Raw genomic sequence first — 19247 nt, 5'->3', positions numbered from 1 at the left:
TCCTCCAGTACCACTCCTGACTCTAGAGACTCATTGAAAAGGTCAGTATGCGGAGCCACCAGAACTTCCCTAAGTCCCTTCAGCACCATCAGTTGTACACTATCCAGCCCCATTGCTTTATCTACCATTAATTTAGCTAGCTCCTCACGAACAAACCCTCTGAAAATCGATCAGGGTCTACCACTCCACCATCTCTATTCGCATTTGTCTTCTGTGGTCCCACTCCTGGATCTTCAGCCATGAACACAGAACAGAAATATTTGTTAAGCAATTCAGCCTTTTTTTATCAGCTTCTACATATTCCTCCCCTTCACTTTTGAGGCTCACAATGCCACTTTTGCACTTCTGCCTATCACTGATATATATAAAAAATGTCTTGTCTCCCCATTTTACCATGTCAGCTATTTTTTTCTTCCATTTGTATCTTTGCTCTCTTGACTACTCTTAACTTTTCCAGATATTTTTGCCTGTCTTCCTCTTTCTGCAATCTTTTGTGGTTTATGAAAGCTAACCTCTTATTCCTTACCTTCTCATCTACTACTTTTGAAAACCAAAACAGCCTTCTTTTCCTCTTACTTTTACTTACTTGCCTCACAAAAAGATTTATCACCCTTACAATAACTCTTTTCAGTTTTGCCCACTGCATTTCCTCTCCTTCCAGACGTTCCCATCCAATCAACATTTCCTTGACATAATTCCCCATCTGAACAAAGTTAGTTTTTTTAAAGTCTAGAACCTTTTGAATGAGCCCTCTCTATACCCATCTTAATATTAAACTGTACCATGCAGCGATCACTGGATACCAGATGATCACCCACTGTAACATCAGAAACACTTTCCCCATTTGTAAACACTAAGTCCAGTATGACCCCCCATTCCGCATGTGTTCCTTTACCAACTGCTAGAACAGTTCTCCTTGTAGAGAATCCAGATCTCCATACTTCTTGAAGACCCTACAATAGGGATACCCCAATCAACATCGAACATGTTAAAATCACTTATTAGTAAAACTTCCTCTTTTTTAGATATATTCTGAATGTCTATTATTAAATCTCTGTTCATTTCTTCCATCTGTGAAAGAGGTCTGTATATCACAACAATGCCATTCCCTCTTTCCAAATTGATCCACAGTGCCTCTTCCTTGCCCTGCAGATCCTGCAATTGTGTGGCTTTAATATGATCTTTAACATATAACGTTGCTCCCCCTCCTTTTCTTCTTACTCTGAATAGATTATAGCCCGGTATAATTATATCCCAGTCATGGATCTCCGTGAACCATGTCTCTATAATTGCCACTATATCCAACTATATCCAAAAGCCTTTCACTCTCCTCTCGATACACTTTGTCATGTCCTAGATCAGGGGTGTCCAACCTTTTGGCTTCCCTGGGCCGCATTGGCCCAAAAATTTTTTTTCTGGGGCCACACAAACGTGCAAACGCTGCAGCAAGACAGAGGACCGGGGCTGCACAAAATACTTCACGGGGCCGCAGGTTGGACTTCCCTGTCCTAGATTCTTTTTTATAGTCAAATCTTTTTATTGAAAAAAGAAAGAACAACAGAAAAATACAGCAAAATAAACAATCAACAATCAAGAGCAGCAGCAGAACAACACGACACATATGATGTTACAATTCTTAGCAGCATCAGGAATTGTGATACAGTGGTATACAGGCATATCAAGTGACGGAATCACAGTAGTATTGCAGTGGAGACCAGATGCCATGAAAAGATTTTTGGGAGCCTCTACACTCAGCCAATCGTAATTCGTATTTATAGCACAAAAGTACCATATTCCACCATTGATTCGTTGGTATTGATGTGGTACATTTCCAGTGAAGAAGTACTGTCTTAATGGCTAGTCCCATGAGTATGTCATAAAGAGCAGAACATGGGCGAGAAAGTGGAGGCTCCAGTAAGGTAGATCTTAATATTACCTGATTATAAGTCATAGTCGGAGACAAAGAGAAAATTTGACCAATTATAACTCCCACCTCAGACCAAAATGTGAAGGCAATATGGCAATTGAAAAGCATATGCTGGAAAGTTCCCAGATGAGTCTTGCACCGCCAACATTTGTTGGATGAAGTTGGGGAAGCCCGATGATGTTTGACAGGAGTCCAGAGCGATTTATGAAGAACAAAGAATAAAGATTGTCTGAGAGACGCCGAGTGTAGCGGTGTTACAGTAGCTCCATACCTGCAACCAGCGTTGTTCGGATATAGGAAAGTTAAGATCTTGGGACCACTGTCGCTGAATCGGTAGGGAATTATCTGGATCAGCACTCTGTATTATATCGTATATCTTAGACATCAAATGAGGCTTAGTACTCCATGTAGAAAGTAAATTGGTCGTAGGGAAAGAGCTCCTTCGCAGACGCTCTAAAGTAGATCCAAATGCCGCATATATACTGTGACTTAATTGGAGGTATCTGTAAGCCTGATGAGAAGGTAAGTTATACTTGAATTGTAATTGGGCGAAAGACATTAAAGCATGATTGATCAGAATGTCTCGTATATGCCATATACCCGCATTGATCCAAGACGGCCAATGCACCATATTTGAGCCAACAATAATGTTAGGGTTACCCCAAATATTAGAAGAGACAGTGGTATATATCGGATGCTGTAGAGTACAACCCAAAGCCAAGACTGCCTTTTGGGTGGTATGCAATACCTCCCATTTGGTAAAACATGTAATAGTTTTAGAGTAGATGGCTTCATGTAAGGTATATGGTAGTACTAGGTCTCTTTCTAGCATGTACCAGTATGGTATAATAACACTGGAAGGAGATATAGCCCAAATGCTAGCACCTCTCAAGATTGCTGCCGTAGCATATCGGCTATATTGAGGGAAGTTAACTCCTCCCAGAGAATATGGTTTCTTGAGAGTGGATAAAGCTATACGGGAGGGCTTTCCAGACCATAAAAATTTAGTCAAGATACGGTCAATCTGTTTGAATAAGGTAGATGGTAACGGCAATGGTAGCATTTGAAGCACATATAATATTTGGGGGGTCACCATCATTCGTATGGTCTCCAATCTGCCCCACCAGGTCAAGTGCAAAGGGGACCACTGATGACATAGGGTGTGAATTTTGGAGATCAGGAGTTTGCCATTATGATCAACCGTATCTTGCCAGGTATTACGAAATTGAATTCCTAGATATTTAAGAGTCGTGGAACACCACGTAAGTCCATACGGTGCAATCATATCTTGCGTACAGTATATGTTTAGAGGCAGCACTTCAGTCTTATCCCAGTTAATGGTATATCCTGAAAGACGACCAAAACTGGAGAGAAGATCGAGTATCGCCGGCAATGATTCAGTAGGATTGGATACATATAAGAGTACGTCGTCTGCGAAGGCAGACAAACGCACTTCATTGGGTCCTATCATTATACCAGTAAAGGCTGGGTCAGAATCTAGTCTGTGCAACAATGGTTCCAGGGCCAGATTGAATAGGAGGGGCGACAAAGGGCAACCTTGTCTAGTTCCCCTAAATAGGGAGAAATAGGAAGAAAGATAGCCATCCACATTCAATCTGGCCCTAGGATTTGTATAAAGTATATGGATCATATCTATGAAATCTTGTCCCAATTGGAACCACCTTAAAGTGTAAAATAAGTATTTCCATTCCACATAATCGAAAGCTTTTTCTGCGTCCAAAGACATCACGCATGTCGGAGTGGTAACATTGCGTGCAGCCTGTAATATATGACAAAAGACTCTAGAATTATCCGCTGTCAGTCTACCCTTTACAAAACCACATTGAGTAGGATGTATAAGCAAAGGGAGGACATTAGCAAGTCTGTCTGCAAGAAGTTTTGCATAAATTTTACAATCATAATTGAGCAGTGATATGGGTCTATAATTTTTTGGGAGCATGGGGTCACGCCCAGGTTTGGGAAATACTACTATATCTGCTTCAACAAAAGTACCCCCACCAGAGTTGTTATCCAAAAAGTTAGAATATAATGCAGATAGTTTAGGGATAATAATCTTCCGAAAGACTTTATAAAATCCCAGTGAGAGTCCATCTCCTCCCGGCGCCTTGCCAGATTTCAAACCATCAATGGCCTCACCTATCTCCATTTCAGTTATCTGATTATTTAACTTTTCTAACAGCAGAGATGGTATACCAGGAGGGGTCATACCCTTGAAAAAATCATCAAAGTCAGCCTCAGAGGGATCTACTCCCGAATTATATAAGTGCTCATAAAAAGATCTAAAGGAATTGGTTATTTCGTTAGGATCTGTGATAATAGATGCAGCTGGTTTAAGAGCTTTAATACGGCCAGCTCTTTTCTTCTGCTTAAGGTAATTGGCCAACAATGTCCCCGCTTTATTACGGTGCTCATAGTAAAGGGCTCCTTCTTTTACCAGTATTACACCAGCCCATTCTGATAGTATGGAGTTATACTGAAATTTAAGCTTGCGCAGCCGAAGCAAAACTGGAGCAGAAGGAGACACGTGATATTCTGTCTCTAGTTGTTTTATTTGAGTTTCTAGATTTGTGAGTTCACTTTTCCTCTTTTTGTTTAAATGAGCTGAATAACCTATAATTCGTCCTCTCAGATATGCTTTATAAGCATCCCATACAATTTGAAATGACATCTCCCGGGAATCATTGTGTGTAAAGTATTCTGTCGTCCAATGGTCAACCTGGGATATAAAGTCTGTATCTGATAGTAAGGCCGTATTGAGTCGCCAGACCGGCTTAGGTGGTGAAGAAGTAGTCAGAGAAAAAGAAACAATGATACCTGAATGGTCAGAGAGTGGGCACGAAATGATAGAAGTAGATCGTATACTATCCAATAGAGAATGAGATAGAAGGTAATAATCTAGTCTCATGGCAGAGGCGTGAGGTGCAGACCAAAAAGTATATTCAAGATCTTTTGGATGATAAAGACGCCAAACATCCCTTAGCCCAAATGAGTGAATAATGTGTTTGAGGATAGGAACCGTAGGGGGTGGTCGGTAGGTAGATTGGGATCTCCTATCTAGATGAGCATCAAGTACTATATTCCAATCCCCCCCCATAATATAATGATCAGTGGATATTGTGGCTAGTTCTTTAGCTAAAGATTTGAAAAAGTCAGAATCAGGGATATTGGGACCATATACAGTGAAGAAAGTATATCGGACAGAATTAATTTCTAGGGTAACTGTAACCCAGCGCCCTTGTGAGTCATGAGATGAATGTAGAACAGAATAATTAAGACGTTTGGACAATAATATGGCTACCCCTCCCTTGGATTTTACTGCAGGGGAAAAAAAACATTGAGAGACCCAATCACGCTTTAGCTTAGCTGATTCAATTAAATTCAATTTAGTTTCTTGCAGAAAGACTATCTGTGCTGAATGGTGCTTGCAATACAATAATACTTTTTTTCGTTTGATAGGATGATTGAGACCTTTAATGTTTAGAGATAATACCTTACATGAAGCCATCAGAAACTATCAGGGAAGCAATGATGATAAGTACAAGAAAACCAGACAAGTATAAACTATAACCTGTACTGTAGCTTTGGAGTCATGTTACATCTGCTGCGCTCTGCTCATAAAAGAAACAAACCCCACACACACATACAAACTTACACCCCCCCACCCCCCCTTCACTCAACCAAAATCCCCCCATCCCGCAAGACAAAAGCCCTGCAATCAACCCGCCCAACTGGCGCCCCGAGGGCCTGCGGAGAGGAAGAGACACCCCAACATGGAGATCTCGAGTCAACCCCCCCCCCACCAATCCCGCAGAAATAACAGTAATGCATCACAATCCTACTTAAAGAACAGTAATACATCTCGAAACTACGTGTAGAGAAACATATCACTCAAACACAACAGCAGTATACTTTTAGTAACAAGCAGAAGTTTCGAATAAGAAGCCAAGATAATATCATAGTCACGTTTCCATATGCAATAGTGCTTCTTGCTCTTGAAGAAAATGCTCCACCTCACCCGGATCGGAATAAGTTTTTGTTTTATTTTGGTATGTTATTTTAAATCTGGCTGGCGATAAGAGACCAAAGCGGGCTTCCAAAGCCCTAAGACGAGGGCGTAGAGCGAGAAATTTTCACCGCTTATCGGCTGTAGCTTTCGTGTAATCCGCCGAGATATAAATGGTCTGGCCTTGCCACTCGATCTTATGGAGTGATCGCATTTTCTCCAAAATCGCTGCCACGTGGGGGAATCGAAGAAGTTTCAGCACTATCGATCTCGTCTTCTGGGAGCCATTTTGTAACTTCGTGGGCACCCGATGAGCCCTTTCCACCTCTAAGGGCCTGGTAAATTGAAGGGAAAGTACTTTTGGAAGCCATTCCTCAAAAAACTTACAGGCGTCCGGGCCCTCAGTACCCTCGTTTAGGCCACTGATTCGCAGATTCTGACGACACCCTCGGTTACCCAGATCTTCCATCTGGGCCTCCAGGGCCTGAATTGCTTTTCTATCAGATTTTTGTTTTGTGCAGACTTCATCGATAAGCAAAGTTTTCCGTTCCAGCACAATCATTTTGGCATCCATCGCTGAGATCTTTTCGGTAAGATTCATGATCTCATATTTAATGTCTTTTATGTCGTCTTTGCTTTCAGACAACATATTGGAGATCTGTTGCAATTGATCTGAGATCGTTTGTTCCGAGTCGTCACGCGGTCTGCCCGACTCACCTTTCGTGGTAGTCGGGGGATCCTGTTTTTGCCGCTTGGCGCCCGAATTTCCGGCAAAGGCAGCCTCAATCTTACTCTGCTTAGGAAGAGGCATCGCAGACACGCATCGGAATCACAATTTGTAAGTTGAAAAATGGTGATATATTTATGTAAGCGGGACTAGTGGTGGGAGCTCGTGACTCAAGCCTCCATCTTGAACGGGCTCTCTAGCGCCCCCCCTGTCCTAGATTCTTAATCAGTCTTTGTAGTGCTGTGAGCTCAGCCTTCTATCCTGTCCTGCTGATTTGTATGAGAAATCTAGATATGGGCCCTGTTGTGCTTTCCTGATTTAGATGATAATTTTACCAGCATAGCTAGATCGTTATGTTGAATTGGAAACCACTGAAGACATGGAGTTTTGGATTTAGCTCATACTACTTACAGCTGTGGCTCAAGGTTAGTTTCACTCATGTATACTAGACATTTCCCTGTCTCCAGAGGACTTACAATCTAAATTTGCACCTGAGGCAATGAAGGATTAAAACACAAAAGAACCACAGTAGGAGTTCAACAACATTTCCCTAATTCTTGGCTGCTCAGAGCTCTACTCTGTCATTCATATTATTTGGTCTGTACTTTCACCCTATGGGGATAATTTTATAAAGCTCTTTCTGCATGTAAAGCCACTTTAGCACACAGAAAAGGGTTTTTATAAAATTGAGCAATAGCAAACATACATAAAAGGTATGGGCATGGAGCGTGTACATTTACCTTTACCTGGTCTTTGCACAGGGATTCCTGAGCGTATAGTTTTAAGCAAAGGGTAGGTAAAGTGGCAATACATATGTATGTTTTACACCAACTCTGGAGCAGTTGTACAATTGTATATCAGCATTTGTATGCAGTAGGTGCTAGTTCTGGGTGCATATGTACATAAATTTCACCCATCGAGATCAGAATTTTCTGTTCTACCAACCCTTCTGCAAATAGCATTTGCTTAATCATAATGCTTCGTGGGGGCACTAGAGATCCCAACAAATATGGCAGCATAATTGCACAGCTTTCTCAAGTTTTTGCCTAGTATCAAATCAACTCATCTAGACATACCATTTTTTAAAATTGCAAATCAATAATAATAGCCAACATCCATAATGGCAATCTCAAAAACGAGCAAAAGACACAAACTGGAACCACAATCCCCATCTACCAGGTACAGAGAATGGCATCACAACTGAATACTGTAAGAAATTAAAGCGCTTAAAGAAATAATACATGAAACCAAAGACGACACAGCCAATATCAAAGATGATATAACAAATGAAGTATCACAATTTAAACTCCAAATTAACAACTTAGAAACCAAGACAACCGTCGCTGAAGTAATTTCACCCATTACCACTCATACCCACTAAGATCTATTCCATCCCTACAATTAATCTCCTCCATCCCCACCCATATCCACAGGAGTCAAAACTATTATCTTTTTGTTTGCAGCCCTCATTTCCTCCCAGCCCCAACGGCCTCCTGTAATTTTTGGGATGGTATTTAATATTCAACTAATGGATGTTCTAAGCCTCAATCTGGTGTTACAGTTGCCTCTCTGGACATTCCAAACCTCATTCTGGAGACACCAGAGATTTTGATTACACTCCCAGGGGAATTCCAAGGCAACTTCTTCCATCCCCACAGAATCCTATGCAAACATCTTCCATCCCTGTGGGTATCCTGCAAGTTCTGTGGCACTTTGGTTGCTAATGTTTTCTTTTGGTATTTATTATAAACCACATGCAAATGAAATTCAGCTTCTTTTGCCAGTCCAGCTGAGTACAGAATCAAAGCTAGGGAAAATCAGTGCCATTCTACAGAATCAAAATGGGGTCAATTCATCAAAAAATTAAAGGAGGATAGGAGAAGAAAGTGTGTTTCATTTATCAAGCTTTAGCAAATCAAAAATGTTGCATATGAAATATATTTTTGTCCTTCAGTGTTTTTTTGAGAAAAATGCATATGAGGATGCAGAAGGAACTCACCTCCATTCTTTCTTGCTTAACTTCATCAATCTCTTCATCATCAAGCAATGCCAGAAGCTCCCCAGTTTGGTCTATCGAGCTAAGAAAGTCATGAGCTAGTTTTTGACGTTTATTTATGTGGAAGTTGCTGCTACCAGCGCCAAATTTGTCTACACAGAAGCAAAAGTAAAACAACAAATAAATAAAACCAAAATGACTGCAGCACATCTGCAGGCCAGTTGTGACCATCTGAACCTGCTTCACATGCTTCAATCAAAGTCTTCCTTTTCCAATATTAAATTGAAAAGTTTCATAATTCATTATTATAAACTCTTCACCAGAGTGCAAATATGTCAGGAAGACAGAATGTGCATTTCCAGATAAATATGACACACACACCAGCATCAGGGAATACCAAAAATAATTTAAAGACATAGAACACTCTTCCTTTAGGGCTGGATTCCGTATAGGATGCCAGTTTCTGCAGCCATATAAGAAGTGGCTGAGAATCACACACTGGCAACCAATACAGAATTGCGTCTACCCTAAGCGACAGACGCCCAACCGTACCTAACTGGCCTGATTCTCTAACTGGTGCCCATGTCATAGTCGCCAGTTAAAGAAACATACCTGATTCCTTGCCATCAGTTGATCATGGCAAAGGAATCCCCCTGCCGTGATCATCTGAGCAGCTGCATCAGGGAACCCAAACCCCTCCCCCCCACGAAGTCGGCCAGCAGGAGAGATACCCATTCCCTCTCGCTGGAATCCCCGATACTCCCCCCCCCCTCCCCCCCGCGAACACAGCCATCAGGAGGTATGCACATTCCCTCCCACCGGAACTCCCAACCCCCCACGTGAACTCAGCCAGTAGAAGGAATGTCCAGTCCCTTCAGCCAGAACCCCCAAACTCCCAAGCGAATTTGGTTAGCATGAAGGATACCCACTCTCTCCTTCCGGAACCCCTTGAACACCCACCCATAAAGTAAGCTGGGCAGGAGAGATCCTCCCTAAAATCTGGATGCTCTTTATAGAATTTGCCCCTTAATGTTATGATTATATTAAGTATTTCCTAACTGTGTGATGCCTGTCAACTGATATGTCCACTGATGATAAACAGACGATTCAAGACATTCAGAAGTGCTTATGACAGCAGGCATGTTTAAACACTAGCTTTGGTGGAAAGTTATCACTGGGGCCCAGATTCTAAAAGATACCTAAAGTTAGGTTCCTAGATTGGCACGCCTAGCCGATCTAAGTGCCTAACTTAATTATTTAAAAAGCTTACTGTATATACTCAAATAAAAGTTGATCCAAATATAAGTCGAGACCCCCATTTCCCCCCAAAAAGGAGGAAAAACGGTTGACTCAAGATATAAGTTGGGCAACTTAATATTCAAGTGCCCTGCCTGGATCTTAATATTCAAGTGCCCTGCCTGGATCAAGCGCCCCCTCCCTCCCCTGTCAGACTCTGCACCAGCCCCCTTCCCTCCATCCCATGTCAAGCTCTGCACCCAGCCCCCTCCCTGCTAGGCACTGCACCCAGCTCCCTTCCCTCCATCCCCTGTCAGGCTCTGCACCCAGCCCCCTTCCCTCCCAGGCTCTGCATCCTGCCCCCCTCCCTGCCCTGTCTGTCGTACCTGCTCTGCTGATCCCTGGTGGTCCTGAGGTGCAGTGGGCAGGAGCAAGCTTTCCATGCTCCTGCCCCGCTGCTAAACCTATTGGTCAGTCACTGTCATGGCCACCGCGAGTTCCGGTTTCTTCAGCCGCTGAGCGGCACGAACAGGAGCGCGCTTTAGTGCTGCTGCTTGGCACTGACCGGCTTCCTGACTGGCTCCCGCAAATTCTCATGACCAGGTTAACAGCGGGGCAGGAGCGTGGAAAGCTCACTCCTGCCTGCTGCACCTCTGGACCACCAGGGATCGGCAGAGCAAGTACGACGGGCAGGGCATGGAAGGGGGGCAGGATGCAGAGCCTGGGAGGGAAGGAGGCTGGGTGCAGAGCATGATAGGGGATGAAGGGAAGGGAGCTGACCGCATGACTGACTGATGGACATATGGGTGGGCGGGTCCACAGAGAAACCAGATTTGGACACTATAATAATACAAGTATTGAGCCTTCTCTCCACTGCCAACTCCATAAGAACATAAGAACATAAGAAGCGCCATCTCCGGATCAGACCTTCGGTCCATCAAGTCCGGTGATCCGCACACGCGGAGGCCCTGCCAGGTATACACCTGGCTTACCCTATAGCCAACCATATCTCTATATGCCTCTCTCAAGGAGATATGCATCTAGTTTGCCCTTGAAGCCTAGGACTGTCGATTCTGCAATAATCTCCCCTGGGAGAGTATTCCAGATGTCAACCACTCTCTGTGTGAAGCAGAACTTCCTGATATTAGTCCTGAACTTGCCCCCCCCTTAGCTTCATTTTATGTCCTCTTGTCCGTGTCAAATTGGACAATGTAAATAATCTTCTCTGCTCTATTTTGTCGATTCCTTTCAGTATTTTGAAGGTCTCGATCATATCCCCACGCAGTCTCCTTTTCTCAAGGGAGAACAATCCCAGTGTTTTAAGTCGATCCTCATATTCCAGTTTCTCCATACCCTTCACTAGTTTAGTTGCTCGCCTCTGCACCCTCTCCAGCAGTTTTATATCCTTCTTTAGGTAGGGAGACCAATGTTGGACGCAGTATTCCAAGTGGGGTCTGACCATTGCCCTATAAAGCGGCATTATAACTTTCTCCGATCTACTCGAGATTCCTTTCTTTATCATGCCCAACATTCTATTTGCATTATTTGCCGCTGCCGCGCATTGTGCCGACGGCTTCAGGGTCCTATCTATCAGTACACCCAGATCCCTTTCTTGTTCACTTTTTCCCAGAGTTGCACCTGACATTCTGTACTCGTATTCCTTATTTTTACTGCCTAAATGCATTACCTTGCATTTCTCCACATTGAACTTCATCTGCCATTTCTCCGCCCAGTTTTCTAACCGACACAAATCGCTCTGGAGTTCCTCACTGTCCTCCTGCGATCTGATTGCCCGGCAGAGTTTTGTGTCGTCTGCAAACTTGATGATCTCACTGGATGTTCCGTTTTCCAGGTCATTGATATAAATATTAAAAAGGATCGGCCCAAGTACCGAGCCCTGGGGTACACCACTAGTCACTTTCTCTCAGTCGGAGAACTTCCCATTTATGCCCACTCTCTGCTTCCTATTTTCCAGCCATTTGCCTATCCATCTTTGTATATCTCCCTCTATGCCATGGCTTTGTAGTTTCCTGAGAAGTCTTTCATGTGGAACTTTGTCAAATGCTTTCTGGAAGTCCCAAGTATATTATGTCCACCGGCTTTCCACTATCAATTTGCTTGTTCACGGTCTCAAAGAATTGGAGTAAATTCGTCAAACACGATTTCCCTTTACTGAATCCATGTTGACTGGGTTTCATCAAGTCGTGTGTGTCCAAGTGCTGAACTATGCTATCCTTGATCAGTGATTCAATCATCTTGCCGGGGACAGACGTAAGACTCACAGGTCTATAGTTGCCCGGTTCTCCTCTCGATCCTTTTTTGAAGATTGGCGTGATGTTCGCTTTCCTCCAGTCGTCTGGTATCTGACCAGTTCTGATTGACAGGTTTGCAAGTTTTTGCAATAACTCTCCGATTTCAACCTTCAATTCCTTCAAGACTCTCGGGTGAATTTCATCCGGTCCAGGGGATTTGTCACTTTTAAGTTTGTCGATCTGGTAGTATATCTGATCTAAGTTCACTTCAACTGTGGTGAGGCTGTCCTCTATTTCTCCTGTAAACAGTTTCTCCGCTTCAGGTATTGTTGAGGTGTCCTCCTTCGTAAAGACGGACGCAAAGAAGGAATTTAGTTTGTCTGCGATTTGTTTATCTTCCTTGATGTACCCTTTTCTTCCCTTGTCGTCCAGGGGTCCCACTGCCTCTTTTGCAGGTTTTTTCCCTTTCACGTATCTAAAGAAGGGCTTGAAGTTTTTAGCCTCCCGGGCTATTTTTTCCTCATAGTCCTGTTTTGCATCCCTCACCGCCTTGTGACATTTCTTCTGTTCATCTTTATGTTTGTTCCAGGCTTCGGTTGTCTTCATGCATTTCCATTTTTTGAAAGAGTCCTTCTTTTCTTTTATGGCTTCCTTCACCTGTATGGTAAGCCATGCCGGTTCTCCTTTGCCTTTAGTTCTCCGATCTTTGGAAATCCTCGGAATGTAGAGATCTTGTGCTTCTGCAATAGTATTTTTCAATAGGCACCATGCCTGATCTACTGTTTCAAGTTTGTCCACCATCTTCTCGAGTCGTTTTGTTACCATGGCTCTCATGCAATCGTATTTACCCTTTTTAAAGTTTAAGGTGGTGGTTAAGGTTTTGGTATGTTTCCCTTTCCCGATGTCAAGTTTAAAGTTGATTACATTGTGATCACTCGTTCCCAGTGGAACCATGACTTCTACTTCTGTTATCGGTCCGGTGAGACCATTTAGGACCAAGTCCAAGGTGGTGTCTCCTCTTGTCGGCTCTTTTACCATTTGCTCCAGGAAGCAATCCCCTAGCACCTCCAGGAACTTGGCCTCCTTGCCGCAGTTGGAGGCTCCTAGTTTCCAGTCTATTCCTGGGAAATTGAAGTCTCCCAATATAACTACATTGCCTGTCTTGCATACTTGTTTGATTTCCTCCATCATTTCTGAGTCAGTGACCTCCGCCTGTCTTGGGGGACGATAGTAAAGGCCAATTTTTGTATCTGCACCATTGTGACCAGGAATTTTGATCCAGAGGGACTCCAGCTTCTCTTTCCTGTCTGTTGTAATTATTCCAACAGAATCTAGTCCTTCCTTAACATATAGGGCAATACCTCCACCTTTCTGCCCTTCTCGATCCCTTCTATATAGTTTGTATCCCTGTAGTACTGTGTCCCATTTGTTTTCTTCATTCCACCATGTTTCTGTTATGCCAATGATATCCATGTTCTCATGTCTTGCTATCGTCTCTAGTTCTCCCATTTTGTTTCCTAGACTTCTAGCATTTGTATACATACATCTAAGTTCCCTTTGTGTTACCTTTTTGGACCTTCTACTCTTGGCTGTCCTTACAGTTTCATTTACGGTATCCTTTACTGCTCCTGTGTTGTCTCCCATGTTTGCTGTGTGGTCATCCCCTCCTGTGTCTGAGTTGTCCCTTCCTGCTTGTTCTCCTTTGTTGGCTGTGAGGTCGACCTCTCTTGTGTATGAGTAGTAGTCCTTTGTTTCTACGTCGGGGCATCCTGTTGTCCGTGCCATCGACCGGACTCCAGACTCCAGACTCCAGACTGTCCCTTCTTTCTCGCTGTATGCCTGGAACAGGTTGACAGAGTCCATAGACTGTTATTGCTTGCCCTGGATCAGTAGCACAGAATGTTGCTACTCTTTGGGGTTCCGGAATCTTGCCATTCTTTGATATTCTGGCTGTAATCTTGATACTATTTGAAGTTCTAGAATCTTTTGTTACTGGGGGTGTTTTTAAAAGGTATGGGGGGGTGTTTTTAAAAGGTGCTGGGGAATTTAAAAAGGTACTGGGGGGACAGGGTGCAGAGCCTGGCAAGGAGTGTGGGGTTGGGTGCACAGCTTGGCAGGGAGTGAGGGGGTACTGGGTACAGAGTCTGGTATATATTAGTACACAATTTGGTTCAGAATGTTTTTTTTCTTGTTTTCCTCCTCCAAATCTAGGGTGTGTCTTATGGTCAGGTGCATCTTATGGAGCGAAAAATACGGTATAGTACAAAAGTGGGTGTGCTGATTTGGCAACAAAACTTGCATAGTATGTTTAGACATTGGGGAAGTATTGCCCTTCCATTCTACTTTTCATGAACATCTCTGCATAGCTTACAACCATGGTAGCAATTTACAGGGCAAATTGGTTCTTTCAGATGTGGGGGAGAAAAAGATGGCAGCATCTACGGGCACTAAAGACTTGCACATTGAAAGTTGCTACTAACAGTACATTCACTTTTGTAGTATATGTGATTGTGGTCCCTGTAACTTGTTATATGTGGGTTGCACTACAAGAACAAGACTCGTTTAACAGAACATAAAAGTAGACTTAATATATCCAACTAGGTCTACTACCCTAGTCACACCTTGTTTGCAGAATGGTCATCAATTTGTTGATTTGAAGTGGCACATCATTGGCCAGATATTGTTCCATATTTGGGAGGTGATTTGAGAGCTGTGATTAGTTCATAGAAATTGGGAGCTGTCTATCCCTGCAGGTCTTTATTCAAATGATGGTATTCCATTCAATCAATTCATTCAGTTTAGCATTTCTTATTTTGCATAGTTTTTGTTCAATGGGTTGAAAGGTGGGTTATTTTAATTAATTTTTCATAGAATTAATTTTTTACCGTATTAATTCAGTTTGTTCATTTGAGCAAGAATTAGGGGATTGAGTCTGTCAGTATTCATTGGAGATGATGCGGTATACAAACCTAAGGATTAGATTAGATTAGATTGTTAGTTCAATAAAGCTTTTCAGAATAACTGATATGTCATTTCCAGGAACCTGACTTGCCTCGAGCCAAAGAATGCTTTCATGCCATTTTGGAAATGAGATTAAGCAGTATTACGGAACTTTTTCCTTACAGATATGGATGACTCTTGTTACAGGATAAGATTTGCAGCTCACCCAAGTCCTTGAGACAGCCAGTAAAGCAAAACCCGTAGTGTTGGGTGTGTTTATTAGGGAAGCGTTTGAAGAGAAATTCCATACATTTAGATTGCTGCTTCTGACATCTTGTCAGATAAGCATTTATTATGCTACTTATGCATTAGTAAAGGAATACTGCATGTAGAACTTGAGCATTAATATATAGTGAATGGGTAAATGCAAGCAGTAACAAATTATTTAAGCAAACAGCATTTTACACCCCTCCCTCTTTTTTAAATCTAATTTTATTTATTTATAACTTTTCATTATTATATACCAAGTAAAACACTTGTACAGAAAGTGAGGTAGTAGGAATAGAACTTCATAAAGTATAAAACACATTACACCTTAATACAATTATAAAAGAAATAAGAAAACTATTTTTATAAACTAACTCACTCAAGTCCTCAACTTGTGATTCCAAGATTACACATAGGCGAAAAGATAAAGGGGGAAAATAACACTATAGCAAGATAGGCTACAGATAATACTGAGGTAGGAGCAGCTTCATTAACTATTGAGCAGTTGATTTTCCTTCATCCATTTGGAATATTGCCAAAAAAGCACTTAATTGTTGAGGTTCAAAGAAAACGTATTTAACTGAGCGGTAGCAAATAATACACTTGCAAGGATGTCTTAAGTAAAATGTTGCCCCCAGTGAAGTGACCCCTGCTCTCAAAAGAAGAAATTCTCTACAACACTTTTGAGTTTCTCTTGAAAGATCAAGAAATATTTTAATTTTACATCCAAGAAACTCTTTCTGTTTGTTTTTAAAGAAAAGCCTCAACAACCACATTTTATCAATTGAAAGAGCTACTGTTATTATCATCGTAGGTGGTATAGCAATGTCTCGATCTAACGTTTCCAAAATTTCTGATACATTTAATGGTGCTTGATCAGTCATTTTTTTCTGTGTTTGACTCCCTTCTTTATTAGGCAAATAATACACTTGGGAAAAAGGTGGCAAACTTTCCTCTGGAACTTGAAGAATTTCAACCAGGTATCTCCTAAGCATTTCCCTAGGAGTTACCATTGCTAATCTTGGAAAATTAATTAATCTCAAATTATTGTTCCGTGCATTATTCTTAAGTGTTTCTAACGTCTTCCTAAGACTCACATTATTCTTAACTAGGGAGTGTTGGACTTGTTTAGCAAATGATAAATCCTGGTCAAGCTTTTGAACTAAGGATTTTGAAACAGTCAGGTCCTCTTTTAAAGCCTTAAGCTCCTTAGTATGTTGAATCAATTTAGCTTCAACATATTGGAAATTGGGGCTAATAGTTTGTAATTAAGTCCCAAAAAGTTTGTAATTAAGTCCCATAAAGATTCCAGAGTCACTTGTGCTGGCTTGTCCAAAATTACAAGTTTTTGCTGAGTGTAGAAATGCTCACCCTCAGAGGAATCGGGTTCTTGGCTTTGTTCCAGTTGGATAACTTCACCTCCCGTTGCTGAATCAACCCGGGTTTCTTCAGCAGACACACCCTGAACCAGGGGTTCTGCCTCCAAGTTCTCCGATGGTGAACTTCTTGCCTCAGGGAAAAGTTACTCCCCCATCTCCGGGGTTTCTTCTTCCCCTGGAGAACTAGTGACTCGGGGTTGTGGGGGTGGGGCTCTTACGTCGGGGCTGAGCGTGGTAACCGGCCCAGGAGAAATGATTCTGGTCTCGCCGTATCCAGGCACTCTCAGTGGGCTACCCTCCGGCGTTGCGACGGCTGCTTCCTGTATCTGCTGCAACATCTCGTCTATGGTGCAAAAGGTCGGCATTTCGGAGCGCCGCAAGGCGTTAGCAGCAATCCTGCCTCTCCTCTTCGGCATCAATTGAGGTAAAGCGCATAGGCCTTCAACAATAAAGAAAAAATTCTCTGAGAAGAGCAGCTCAGATATGTTTCTCTCAGCACTTCTGTGCTGCGACCATCTTGGAATCGAGATCCCCCATCCCTCTTTTTACAAAGGCGTGGAAAAGGTTTTTAGCACCAACTGGAACGCTGATTGCTCTACGCTGTTCCGATGGTCATAGAGTTTCTATGAGCGTCGGAGCAGTGCAGAGTATTTAATATGTCAGCCGACGCTAAAACCCTCTTCCACACTTTTGAAAAAATGGGGTTTGGTTATTTAGCGCACAATGGTGTAAGAGAAAAAAATTGATTTTTTTTTTTCTAATGAAAGAGAAACTAAAACATTCACTTGTATAACGGTAACATGTAGATGCTGTGTTGTACATGAGTTTTACATCTGAGGGTTTCTCCAAATAAACCTACATGTCTACATTCTTTTATTATTGATATCCCTTCATTATTTTCAACTTTTTAATGTGCGGTAAGCATGTGTTAAGTTAAAGGACCCCTTATTTTCTATAACAAAAATATGTATTTAATTTTACACCCCAAAATTATGTTTTCAAATAAAATTAAAACTATTATAGATCACATACAATAATTTATAAATCATATTTACTTCAGACAATATATACATCATAATAAATACAAATTACAAAAAATAATGTCCAAAATACAAGATTATAAAATATAAACATGCAGACAAAAATCTAATGAAACATCAAAGCAGCTCATTTAGTAATTCCAAAGAGTGAGATGAAACTTTTTAATAAAAGTTTCCAGAACATTTCTAAGGAGAATACCTTCTCATAATCTGCTCGTTTAAACAGGATGAAGGAGTAGCATTACACAAGTCCTACAAATACAGAATTTAATGTGGATTCTTTAGTGTTAGAAATATTCTACATGAGAGATAGACAATCTACAACCTGCAAGACCTCGGAAAGTATATACAGAAAACATCATTAACCAGAGTTTTGGCAATTTTAAATACTTTATTTCACAAACATTTTCAAAATAGTCATTCCAGCAGTTTATTTTAAATTTTTATTTGTCACAGAATATTTATGGAACTCTCTGCATTTCTGGCTCCAATATTATATAACGTTGTGGCCCACCAGGGAGAGTACTGGCATTAAGGTGCACAAAGGGGAAAGAAAAAAGTATAGTGGTCAGGCTAAATAATGAATGCTACAAATGCTGAATGCTACAAAGAATTAGGCTTAAAAAAAAGACAAAAGTACTCAACACAAGCTGTGCACTAACCCAGTGTTTTTCAACCGCTGTTCCGCGGCACACTAGTGTGCCGCGAGATGTTGCCTGGTGTGCCGTACGGTGCAGACACTGATTAGGCCTCAGGCCGGGTCCCGCACGCGCTCCCATGAGACTCCCCCGGTCCCCGCTGCTGTTCAGTTTCGATCTTCTGCTCTGACGCAACCGGAAACAGGAAGTTGCAGCAGAGCAGAAGATTGAACACTGAGCAGCCGCGCATGCGCGGCTCTTTGGGAAAGCATGCATGTCGCCGAAAAACAAAACCTACAAACTAAGGTGAGGCGAAGGGAGAGAGCTGGCTAAACAGTAGGATCGATTGGGCAGGCGAGTGGTGGCTGCGGGGACCGTGCGATCGCTCGTGTTCCTGGCTCAAATTGGAAGGAGGGAGTGAAAGGGAAAAGGATTCTGGGCCAAGGGGATGAAGACGGAAAGAAAATCCCACAGCAGGAAAGAAAGGGAAGGACAGGCAGGTGAGCCAGATGCTAGAAGCAGGGGGGGGGGAAGAAAGAGGGAAAAAAGCTAGATGGGGTTGAAAAGAAGAGACACACTGGTATGGAAGAGGAAGATAGGGGAAATCTGGACACAGAAAGGTAACAGAAAGAGGGGAAATTATGTGCATGGGGCATATTGACAGAGACATAAAGGGGACATGCCATGGGGATGGTATATGGACACAGGGGGGGGGGCAATGACAGATACATAGGGGAGATATTAGAAATGGAGAAAATAGGAGCACAGAAGCGAGATGGTTTGTGGGGATGGGACAGGGACCGAGCTCGCAGGCTCCAGTG

The 19247-nt window shown here is 42.3% G+C and overlaps 1 protein-coding gene across 3 annotated transcripts in view; it reads right to left on the bottom strand.

The window, feature by feature from the left end:
- The window catches only part of SUPT3H (SPT3 homolog, SAGA and STAGA complex component), an 827513-nt gene that overhangs the window by 318100 nt on the left and 490166 nt on the right, over nt 1–19247 (bottom strand). For all 3 annotated transcript variants that reach the window (XM_033937114.1, XM_033937116.1, XM_033937115.1), the window contains exon 6: nt 8678–8826. In XM_033937114.1, the coding sequence (XP_033793005.1) occupies nt 8678–8826 (149 nt within the window). The remainder of the gene's footprint in view (nt 1–8677; nt 8827–19247) is intronic.

The sequence above is a fragment of the Geotrypetes seraphini genome, chromosome 3 (genome assembly GCF_902459505.1).
Source record: "Geotrypetes seraphini chromosome 3, aGeoSer1.1, whole genome shotgun sequence".
NCBI lineage: Eukaryota > Metazoa > Chordata > Amphibia > Gymnophiona > Dermophiidae > Geotrypetes > Geotrypetes seraphini.
Note: the sequence above shows the minus strand (reverse complement) of the source record. Positions and strands in the feature narration are given on the sequence as shown.